We start from the raw sequence: 12,134 nt of genomic DNA, 5'->3' as shown, positions 1-12,134 counted from the left end.
TTAGTGGTCTCTAATACTGTATCTGAAGTCTCTTTTATATAGGCCTTAGTGGTCCCCTAATACTGTATCTGAAGTCTCTTTTATATAGACCTTAGTGGTCCCTCTAATACTGTATCTGAAGTCTCTTTTATATAGACCTTAGTGGTCCCCTAATACTGTATCTGAAGTTTCTTTTATATAGGCCTTAGTGGTCCCCTAATACTGTATCTGAAGTCTCTTTTATATAGACCTTAGTGGTCCCCTAATACTGTATCTGAAGTCTCTTTATATAGGCCTTAGTGGTACCCTAATACTGTATCTGAAGTCTCTTTTATATAGGCCTTAGTGGCCCCCTAATACTGTATCTGAAGTCTCTTTTATATAGGCCTTAGTGGTCCCCTAATACTGTATCTTAAGTCTCTTTTATATAGGTCTTAGTGGTCCCCTAATACTGTATCTGAAGTCTCTTTATATAGACCTTAGTGGTCCCCTAATACTGTATCTGAAGTCTCTTTTATATAGGCCTTAGTGGTCCCCTAATACTGTATCTGAAGTCTCTTTTATATAGACCTTAGTGGTCCCCTAATACTGTATCTGAAGTCTCTTTTATATAGACCTTAGTGGTCCCCTAATACTGTATCTGAAGTCTCTTTCCCGAAATTCAGCCTTGGTGCAGAATTACAGCCACTAGAGCCAGTCCCACAATGAGCTTTCCTTAGGATGTGCCATTTCTGTGTCTGTAGCTTTAAATGCTATTGTGGAGGAGAGAGGGGGGGCAAAGTGGAGGGTGGGGGTGTGGCCTTGGCCCATCTGAGCTTTCATTTTCTCAAAGGCAGAGCAGGATACCCAGGGCTCGGTTTACACCTATCACCATTTCTAGCCACTGGGGGGCCATAGGCAGGCTGGGGGAACTCATATTAATGTTAAAAAAAACCTCATATAGTGAAACTTTCATGCCATGGGACCTTTAAACATAAGCCTACAGTGGACATTAAGGTTTTGTGTCAGTGAAAATATTGTACATGTATTTTTGGACAATGCATCAACTCTCTAACTGCAACATATTGCACAATATGTACATGTAATGTAGCACCTCAGAACAAAATGACATTTAATAACGCCTGGGCTTGATCTTTAATTGCAGACTACAACCATTGAACAGGTTTTAGTGCTTTGGCCCATCCAAGGGCTGCTTTATGTGTTGCAGGCCACCAGAGGTCACTGCGTCTCAAGAGTTGAATCTTTTTCAGTGGAGAGAATGCCTCCGAGCTTCAACCACAACACACAGATACTACCTGAAGGTATACATCACATGCTCTCATTGGTTCATGAGCCTTCTGCTGCCAGTATCAGCAGGAAAAATATACAATCCTAACACCTCAGCAGCTACTTTGTTTCTACTACCTCCAATCTCATTTTTGTTCACATCAGTATTAGATGCATCAGGAAATAGGGTCCAGGTTGAAGAAAAATATTACACTTCAACAGTAAAGAGGCTAAATATTGTACTGTACCCGTGAGGTCATTGTCGACATCTGGAGAAACCATTATGCATTGTTATTGATTATATTTGAGTCAATGTATTGGAATGATTGGTTTAAGTGTGATGTTTGTGGAAAAATACAAAATAAATTGTCTTTTACACAGATTTTATTTTGTCAATAGAAAAAGCCTCTAAGCTTTGACTGCAAATTTGCGGATCGAGTAGAGGAGGTCTTTCCTCTGCTGTTTCTTGGTGCGCAGACTCTCCTCATGCTTGTTGAGCCGGCGGCGCAGAGCTCTGGTCTTCTTGGGTCTCAGATCCAGGGGCTTGTACTTCTTACCCTGAAAGAGATGAAATACACTTACAGTGGAGCGGAACATTTCATTTCAAACTTGAAGGACAGGAAAAATGTTGGTCAAGATCTAAAAATCCTAACCATAAATTGGACCTTTTTTCCTGCAGTGACAAGATTGTGCAACAGTTTATTTAGCAACCAGTGAAGAGCCAAATCAAAAATGTCCATGTACACCATAGGCAGAAAAAGCCGGGTGTCAGGACCTACCCCATCTGAGGGTATAATCATTTCCGTTATGTAAGCGACTGTAATGTTATTTAGTTCATTTAATAGCTTGGGTAGTTAGCTAGCTCCACCCACCATGCTATACTGGTTACAGAAAATGTGACAAAGTTGTCACTTGTCTGACGAGAGCACTCTGCTTTTCTATGCTGTGACAAGTGTGTGAATGAAACATTAAGTGGTTACATTTTACTAATTTAGTGGCCGGCCGGCCAGCTAGTTAGCTGGCTTGCTAGAGGGCTCAGTTCAGCATCCTCTGTAATAGAGAAAAGAATAATTCATCCGATGTTTAAAGTGAATAAAATAGCCCGGCCAGCCTATACACATCATATACAAGTACAATTTTGGCTGTATTATTTGTGTCCCCTTCAAAATTTGCTCACGGTAAATTTTGTTTATTATACCACCCAACTGATGGATGAGATGTACACCCATGATGTAAACAGTATTGATTATGAGGAACAGGTCATCTCAAGTCTCAGTCTTTTGGTAAGCAGTTGTAAATGCATCAGCAAAACATCAGCTCAACAAGTATCATCCTAGACCAGAGAACCAACGTGGAAGAGGTTAAATCCCATTCAGACATGTCTTCATGTGTGGTCAGTGAGGCACTGCGTTACTACAGTCCAAGTTAGCTGGTTGGTCTCACCTTGTAGAACTTCCTCAGGTTCTCCTTCTGCGTCTGGTTGATGACAGTCAGGACTCTGGCGATCGATTTGCGGACAACACGACTGCAACGAACAAACACCAAAGTCAGGCACTGTTTTAGCACAGCAGGATTTGATTCAACGGTCAATTAGTCTTAGCAAATACAGCTTACACAATTCATGTTAAATCGCCACAAAAGAGAAAATAGAACTCAAGACAGCGGTTCTACAGAACAGTGCTTCACGTTTCATTAGCAACCCCAGTGAACAGCCAAATCAAAATAATGTCTCATCAGTATTATTTTATGAAGAACACTCAGGTCATCTCAAGTCTCAGTCTTTTGGTAAGCAGTTGTAAATGCATCAGCAAAACATCAGCTCAACAAGTATCATCCTAGACCAGAGAACCAAAGCGCACATTTGGATTTGATGGAAACTTTGTCTAAGCAGATATGTACACCAAATTATGTTAAAATTACCATGAAAGAAAATAGTGCCCAAGACAACGGTTGTATATTGAGTGGTTAGTCTGCACATGTCTAACTCCCCACTGGCGCAAAAGGTCAGAATTTTTACTTGTAGAAATACCTCAAACCCATTAATCCATCTCAATAGTTGGCAATTAATTCAATAGTTGACAACTGATCTGTTGATCTTTGCAGCTCTAAAATCAATGTGAGCATAAAAAATAAATGACTTCTCAGATATGATAGTTTGTCCCTAGTGGACTTCTTTAGCAAGTTTTGTCTTTAAGCTTTTAGTGTCATTTATATGCTCTAACGTTAGCTTTTTCAACATGTTTGGCACAGATATGGTAGTAATGGTCCAAAACGATGTAAAATTGCACATTTTGATTAATTAAAAACCATAACATATTCTTGAGGGAGGCCGCCTAAACCGCCCCACCAAATACGTGAATCCAAGTCTGGCACAAACCGAGGGAAGCCACAGTCAATGTGCAGGGTGTGTGTGTGTGTGTGTGCGTGTAATATAACAGTGAAAACATTGTAATTTCCCTTGCGGAATTAATAAAGTACATTATTATTATCACCAGACTACAGTGCTCTGTATAGACATCAAAGACGGCACCTATGTGTACCACGACCGTGTAGCCAGAGACGCTCCTGTGAAGTCTGGGCCAACCCGGTTCTAGTAGGGATATGTGCCTGAGTGTTAAACCATTTCATACACTAACGTTCCGTTACTTACATCTTGGAGAGTTTGGAAGCGGCGCCGCCGGTAACTTTAGCCACACGGAGCTGGGACAGCTCATTTTTTAGGTCGTCCAGCTGTTTAAGCAGCTCTTCCTTCTTTTTGCCCCGAAGATCTCGTGCCTTGATCTTGGCCTGGACCATGACAGAAGAAAACATGTATAACGTTAAGAGACCGCACCACATTGGTCTCACGCCACCTGAGATCTCCTCTTCCCGACACGAGTCAGCCGAGCTAACGTGAACGCAACCAACAACATGACAACTTACTGCTAATTGTACCGTCACTCTACATTACTCGTCCGTTTTCTCCAATATAGCCAATTCAAACCATGTACCCACATGTACACACATTGCTGCCCGTGATTCGTTAACATTAGCAGCAGTTTTAGCTAGCAGGCTATCAATAGGCAGACATGTTGCCATTATCGTTAGCTTAAAGCTAGCAAGTCAGCTTAGCATCGTCGGTCAATACCAGCGTTCCGTAATATAACATTTTATTTCCTTCCAGTAGCAGCCTACTTGTCAACACTTGCACGAACAAATACCTGATACGCTTATGTAAACGCATATTACACATTTAATGAGGTTTAGTCCCGATAAATACATTAAAATCACAGTTATTTGACGAGTAACGCGCTGCTCACCATCTTCCTTCTCGCTGCCCTGTTGGAAAGGCCGGACGTACCGCGTGCTCAGAAAAAGTAGCTTCCGGAGAATTTCTTCTTCTTCGTCACTTTAAAGTTCACTTTGCAATGATCCCAACAGCGCCGGTGACGGGTGGAGGGTGGCACAGCACAAACAACGCCACGATCACCAGAGAGAAAACCTGAACCTGGACCTGGACCTGGTCCTGGTCCTGGTCCTGAGGAATGGAAGTCCTTCCTTATAGTAAATGAAAAGAAAACAGGATATAGCCTACAGTGCATTCAGAAAGTACTCACACTCCTTTATTTTTGGATTAGTCCACCTGCATGTGGTAAATAAACAGTTTGTAAAACACAGGCACACTTGTACTCATGCTAAATGGATTAAAGGAGGATGCATTGGAGAGTGCCAGATTAAGCCCCGCTGAGTTTTTGGCATCTCTCCATCACATCTTTTATTGATTATGTGTATATTAATCTGTATTTGTAAATGTGTAAACCACTAAACTAAAAAAAAGGGAGCATTCTACAGTGTTGTGAGTCTTTGTGAAACAGATACCATCTACTTTTTGGATTCAGCACTGTTGGCTTTTAATCAGGGTACAGAGGCATCTTTATTTATTTTTTTTAAAAATAAAAGTTAACTACTGACTTTTTGAGGAAAACATTTTTTTAAACAATTTTTTTAATATCAGCATTTGCATGGTGGTGCAGTGGTTAGCACTGTCGCTTCACAGCAAGAAGGTTCTGGGGTCAAACTTGTCTGCGGTCTGGGGCCCTCTGTGTGGATTGTGCATGTTCTCCCTGTGGCTGTGGGGGTTTTCTCTGGGTGATCCGGATTGCTCCCACAGTCTGAGAACATGCAGTTCAGTTACATTGGTGTTTTTTATATATATATATATATATATATATATATACAGTCATGTGAAAACATTAGGACACCCATGCTAAAGTTGACTAAAAAGAGGAATAAAAAAATTATCTTTAGGAAATTGATCTTAATGCCTTAATTAAAAAAATTAGGAAAAATCCAATCTTTAAGGACACAGATTTTGTTTGTGAATGAATAATGTATCGTAAATAAATAAATGTTCTTCCTTAAAATACAGGGGGCATAAGTCAGTACACCCCTATGTTAAATTCCCATAGAGGCAGGCAGACTTTTATTTTGAAAGGCCAGTTATTTCATGGATCCAGGATACTATGATCCTGATAAAGTTCCCTTGGCCTTTGGAATTAAAATAGCCCCCCCCACATCACCACATACCCTTCACCATACCTAGAGATTGGCATGGTTTTATTTCAGTTAGCCTAATAGCTGGTTTGATTTGCATTAAGAGATGATTTTATGGAAAGTACCCCATGCCAATCTCTAGGTATGGTGAAGGGTATTGAACATAGGGGTGTACTGACTTATGCCCCCTGTATTTTAAGGAAGAACATTTATTTAGTTGGCCAACATTTCTAAAAATCCTTTTTTGTATTGGTCTTAAGTAATATTCTAATTTTCGGAGATACTGAATTTGGGATTTTCATTAGTAGTCAGTTATAATCATCACAATTAAAAGAAATTAACATTTGAAATATATCACTCTGTGTGTGATGAATGAATATAATATACAAATTTCACTTTTTGAATGGAATTACTGACATAAATCAACTTTTTCATGATTTTCTAATTGTGTGTGTGTGTGAAAAATGTTAATTCAATTGTTTGTATATAACTAAAGTAGAAATGTAGAAAAGGGAGTAGGACTAACTTCTTCCTACTCCTTTTTGAACATGGGAATCCTTAATTGAATCATTTACAATAGTTTTGAAAGATACTGTATGTTTGCTGAGCATTTTTGTTTTTGTTGCATGCACTGAAATGTACGTTCTTATTTGTTTATTTTGAACATGTTCAAAATAAACTTTAACAATAAAATATTTATTTTTTTAAAACTACACATTTCCCATAGGTGTGAATGGTTGTGTGTCAGCCCTGTGATTTACTGGCACCACCTGTCATGGGTGTACGCCGCCTCTCACCCAATGTCAACAGAGAAACAGTCCCACCAAATATGCAAGATTTGGAGCCAGAAGGTGTGATTTTTTTATCATATCAGATTTATTATTAATACATGTGGGAAAAGAAAACCTTTGTAATGTCAGCAATTGTTATATCATAAAAAGCAAAAGACAGAAAAGCTGTAGTGATTGTACAGTCGTGTTTCATGGTTTAATGTTACAGCAGAATCAGGTCCAAAAGTGCTTTCTTTGTTTCTTTTGATTCTCATGGAGACCGTCCATTACCTCACCCAGCAGTGTCTGGGGGACTGCATCAGTCTGCTACCTGTCATTAATAACAAGATGATGACAGTTCTGCATTCAAAGATGTTCTTCTGCATCCCAAAATATAGATAGCAGATGCAACTTGAAATGCCAGAAAAACAACAATCCAACCTAAAATACAGTTTTATTTCCTGTGGCTGATAATCTTATGCAGACAGCACCCCAATGGATTTCTGATTCATACTGTATGCATATTACTGGAATAAATACAAATGCAGAGTCCTGTGGCTTTTAGAAATGAAGAGAATTGTAAAAGAGCGACCAGGCAGCTTTTGGGGAGTCAACAATGCATTGATGCACGATTCCCTGGGCTTCCCACAAATCATCATGTTGTGACTGACATCACACTGCGGAAGGATAGTGATGGGAAGGAGGCAGAAACACATATGGGTTGTGGTATATGATGATGCTGATAAATACTGCAAACTGGTCACATCAAACCACTTACATCCACTGATTTATAAAGTTCTCAATGCATACAGTATGTACATATTTCTATATATAAATATGTGGAATGTACTTTCATTTACATTACCAAAGGCAGGTAAAGGTAGAGCATGTCCTCCAGTCATCATTTACAGAGCATTCACTTATTTTATCACATCGGTATATTATCCAAATGGACTATTGTGTAAATCATTCATATTGGTGTTAAAGGACAGTCTGTGCCTACAGCTTGCATCAGCCATTTTTTGTTTCCCCAGTAGCAGCATTTGAGAAAAAGAGACTTTATTTTACCCTGACTTGAGCCTCTAAGCCATACCTTCCAAGCTACGTAAATACAGTATGATCCCACAACAAACTCTTTAGTCAAATGTTTTAGCTTATTGGTGGTTTAGGTTAGGGCCAGGGTTAGATTAGGGTCTGCCAATCCAGGTGAACTGAGAGGATCTGAGAGCAAGGTCTGCTGGGAGCCTCACGTCATAGTAATAACAGTCCAATCGCCAAGCAGTTAGGTTTGATACCCATTTAAATGAGCTGTTGAACTACAGTGCGGCTGAATTCACCATGCATGTTGGCTAGCAGGCCACCATTACAAACTGCACTTTTTCTATCAGAGAGCAATGACATGTTTATTTTTACTGTAAAATGTTCATTGAGCCCAATTCTTTATAAACCATATTGTCCTTACATATGTAAAATATATATATATTGGCCAACATATTAGCTGATTTTTAAAACTCTGTATATACTATACTGTATTACTGATATCAGCCTCTAAAATCAGTACCAGTTAGACCATATCTTGTAAAGGTGATTTCAGTGACATAATGTATAGAAATATGAAGAAAGTGTCATTTTAAAGAGAAATGAGTGCAAGGAAGTTTCATTTAAAGATGCATGGTCAACCTAATTTTGATCATTTAAAAATTCAACACAGTAAATCATGATCAATCATCAATCACAAATAGTAAAATGTCAGCGTTGTCTTTTCTTAAAGGGTTGCTACTGGACAGAAATCCTAGCCTGGATTCCCTTGATTGTGCGAGGAGCTTTGTGAAGTGGTCTTATACTAACTGCAATCCTTGGCCATCAGAACTTAGAAGACACTAGGGCTGCACAATATATAGGTTTTTTTTATTTTTTTATCGCCATCGCGATTTCAACTGGCGCAATGAACACATCGCAAAAGGCTGCGACGTGTCGCGAAAGACACTTTCAGTAGAAAACTGCACTTTAAAATGTAACAGTCATTCTTTTTTTAGTTGTGCCTTTCATATTCAATTCAAGGTTCACTTTGTTCAATAAAAGAATGTTGGAAATGATTTTTATGTGAGGGAGTATGAATGAGTTTTAAATTCCAAAAGCAATTTGTTTGTATTTTAGCAGAAGACTGAAAGCAGTACACTTAAATATCTGTTAATTTATCACAAGTAATATCGTTATGGCAATATTCAACATTAGCGCATATTGCATAATTTCCTCATATCATGCAGCCCTAGTAGACACACATTCATTTTAATGCTATCATGAATATTCTACAGATAATAAAGAAAACAATTCCAGTAAAGAAAATGGTTGATGACATTTTTATGACAATTTAGATAGGGGCCTCAAACTCCACATTTAGACAAATTTAGATCCTTTGACACAAATGTGAACTATTTATGTCCATTTGGCATGTTATTAAGGATCCCACGTAACTTCTAGGTAAGTCCCGCCCTATGAAGCAGCTTGATTGGTTGGGGTTAGGCATTCAAGTGGACCTGAACAAATCGGGTTACGTTACCTTGCGTAAGCACGGATGCCTGGCCAATAGTAGTGTGTGAATGCTACAGAAGGGCGGGTCTTGCCTAGAAGTTGCGTGGGTTCCATAATAACTATTATAGGTACTATTAAATAAACTCTCTGTACTGACCATTTAATGACATTTTAATGAAGAAGCCCTCCCTGTGATTGAAAGCTAAAGATTAACCAAGTGACAGACTCCTTCAGCAATCAATGCTGCACCATTTGTTCAGTGAAGTCACATGTAGATGTGTGTGTGTGTTGTTTGAATCTGGGCAGAATTAAGGCAGCCCCTAAGATAACAGTTAAGTCAGTCTGGTATTTCTTTCTGATGCTGGGTCTCATTTTCTGACATGCTTAGTCACTTTTTGCTGTTTCCACTGAATAGAAAACATCAGATCTGTGTCATTTGTCAGTTAAGAAAAGGAGACTTGAGACACTTAAAACAGTATTAATTATGTGTGATAGTTTACCCTCTATAATGGTCAAAAGTCCCTCTGCTTCAACCACTGACAAGGAAATAATGTCATTTAAAAAAATCAACAACTGATTATGAACATACTGTGCAGCCCTGTCCGTCCCCACAGAGCAGAGAACAACTGTGGGAGGCTGTTCAAAGTTTAAAGCTGAGTCCTGCTCAGTGATGGAAGCCACAGCGTACGGACTTTTTCCTCCTGGAGGCGGTCCTTTGGTTCCTTTCTCTCCATCGCTATAGCTCTTTCTGCAGCTCATCAGCTCCAGTGAGTCGGATTGCCTGAGACTGAAGGCCGGATGGCACCCTTTGGAGAAGGCTTGGATCCAAACCAGGACATCTAGAACACAAAACAACAGCAAATGCAGAATTTAAAGCTGCTGTCATTTTCTTATTAGAAATTCTGAGAATTTGTGTACTTGGTTAAGACAACATAGAGATGCCTGTAATTTATTTTCAAAAAGATCAATGAATGCCAAACTGATGTTTAAGATGCTCTATTTTGCATTGACTGCAATGCGTAGATGGGGACACAATTCAAACATTTAAAAAAAACTTTACTTTTTGAGATAAAATACTGACATTTTGCACTCCAAATCTACAATGATCTTTGAATGTTATGCATTTTTTTCCATGAACATCAACGATTTAGTTTGCAAGAAATTGTTTGTTTACACTTCTGAATTAAAACGTTAATGCAATTAAACGTTTTAATGCACTGTGGGCTCAATCTTTTATAAATCAAAAATTGGATTCGTACATTTGTGGAGGACAGTCTAAAGATGAAGTTAGTGGGAGGAGATAGGTTTAAGACGTTTTACAGTTTTTCCAAAAAGTAGAGTGATGGACTTCAAAATTGCGACAAGGTGACAGCAGAGCAGTTTCTGCTCTATTGGGGCTACAGTTTGGCATAAGTTGCGACGTTGTAGCATGTACAGCTGATTTGTTATGAATTTTTAAAGTTTAGAATTTTAGATGGCTGTTGTAGCACCACCATCAGGACAATTAACACACAAATCACACTGATTACGTTTAGCATAGAACTGGACTTTTGTGCAAAGTTTGGTGAGTTTTCGTGCATGGGAACATGGATTTCTTAGGAAGAAGAAGAAGAATTCAGACAAATACAATAGGGTCCACGCAGCTTTGCTGCTCGGCCCATAATAAAAAAAAGAAATATTCTATTATAAGTGATGTTACACTGTGAGGTGTTATAACAGAGGATGTCCTGGACAGCAACCTGCAATACCTTGAGGTAGCTGTTGAAGTGAATAAGCCAAATTGTATAAATTGTCATTGTCAAAATATGCCTGTAAAGTCCAAAAAAAAAATCTGTTGTCAGAACTTAGTTAATTGGCAAGCATGATACACATCACACTGATATTGTCACAAGTTAAACAAGTGACAAGTGTACATGACTCGTACAACAGGCCTGAGCCATTTGTAACAAAGAGTTCTAAAATTCTAAATACAACCAAACTGGTGAATGTTCTCTTAAACCACTTCAGGACATTGTGAGCAATAGTGTGAAATTATGTTCTGACCAATCGATTCTTTCTTCTATTTTTTTTAGGGTTTCTACTTGACCCCTCAATGTGTAAATGTTTGAGACTTGTCCTCCCTGATCACATTAACTTTGGTGCAGATTATATCAACATAAATATTCAAGAAACAAAGCATTAGTGGACTTTTTTCTTTTGTTTAAGATTATTTTTGGGCATTTTAGGCCTTTATTTTTTAGGACAAATTCAGACATGAAAAGGGGAAAATGACATGCAGCAAAGGGCCGCAGGTCGGAGTCAAACCCGCGGCCGCTGCATTGAGGAGTAAACCACTATATATGGGCGCCCGCTCTACCAGGTGAGCTACCCAGGCACCCATTAGTGGACTTTTAATTGGCACATTCCAGATGTCTGAGAGAAGTGGTCTGTTTTTTTGTTTGTTTTTTTCACTTCCCAGAGAAGTGGTCTGTTTGAAATGAAAGTGTTTAAAGCGGATGACTAAAAACCAACCTTGTACTCAAGAGTTTGTTTCAACATGTCTTCTTCCTCACGAGTGAAGTTCAGCAGCACAGAAACAGCTCGTATTAGCTGGAATGCCTGAAAGAGCAAGACACACGGATACAGACTGGGTTTGTAACGGAACCAGGGTCAGTCATTTAGTTATACATACCAGGCAGACCTACAGAGCTGCACACAAAGCTTTATTTACCTATTTTAGCCGACTTAGGCGTTGAATGGAAGGGACTTAAATAATATGCACTGAGGACTTACCTCAGCCTCTCTGGATGACATAAATTTGAGTACGACGTGTTTGAGATACTCAAAGTTGATTTCTCGCGAGTCGTTGAGGTCTGAGGTGTTGGTCACTGTGGTGTTGGAGGTCGGGGGGCTCTGCGTCGATGCTGGCAGCGGGTCTGGACAAACTCTCTCTTGTTTTTCTGCTCGGTTTTCTGGAAATTTCTCTTTCCCTTCAGCTTCTGGCTCAGGCTTTAACTTCTACAGAGCAGAAAGAAGAAGACACTCAAAAAGTATTTAGACTCCATCACTTCGCTG

The 12,134-nt window shown here is 39.1% G+C and overlaps 2 protein-coding genes across 4 annotated transcripts in view; both read right to left on the bottom strand.

Annotated features, from left to right (window-relative positions):
- Positions 1–1,611: 1,611 nt before the first annotated feature.
- Positions 1,612–4,650, bottom strand: rpl35 (ribosomal protein L35). The gene is made up of 4 exons (XM_078250007.1): positions 4,545–4,650; positions 3,896–4,032; positions 2,689–2,770; positions 1,612–1,803 (listed from the first exon to the last, which is right to left on the bottom strand). Exons 1-4 carry the CDS (start codon positions 4,545–4,547, stop codon positions 1,654–1,656), a joined length of 372 nt encoding a protein of 123 aa, XP_078106133.1. The 5' UTR covers positions 4,548–4,650; the 3' UTR covers positions 1,612–1,653.
- Positions 4,651–6,630: 1,980 nt separating this feature from the next.
- golga1 (golgin A1) overlaps positions 6,631–12,134 on the bottom strand; it is a 34,153-nt gene continuing 28,649 nt past the window's right edge. For all 3 annotated transcript variants that reach the window (XM_078250004.1, XM_078250006.1, XM_078250005.1), the window contains 3 exons: positions 11,853–12,077; positions 11,592–11,678; positions 6,631–9,919 (listed from right to left, as the gene is read on the bottom strand). In XM_078250004.1, coding sequence (XP_078106130.1) covers positions 9,839–9,919; positions 11,592–11,678; positions 11,853–12,077 — 393 coding nt within the window. In that variant the 3' untranslated portion in view covers positions 6,631–9,838. The remainder of the gene's footprint in view (positions 9,920–11,591; positions 11,679–11,852; positions 12,078–12,134) is intronic.

Source organism: Sander vitreus, chromosome 5 (assembly GCF_031162955.1).
Source record: "Sander vitreus isolate 19-12246 chromosome 5, sanVit1, whole genome shotgun sequence".
Lineage (NCBI taxonomy): Eukaryota > Metazoa > Chordata > Actinopteri > Perciformes > Percidae > Sander > Sander vitreus.
The sequence above is the reverse complement of the archived record's forward strand: the minus strand, read 5'-3'. Positions and strand labels throughout refer to the sequence as shown.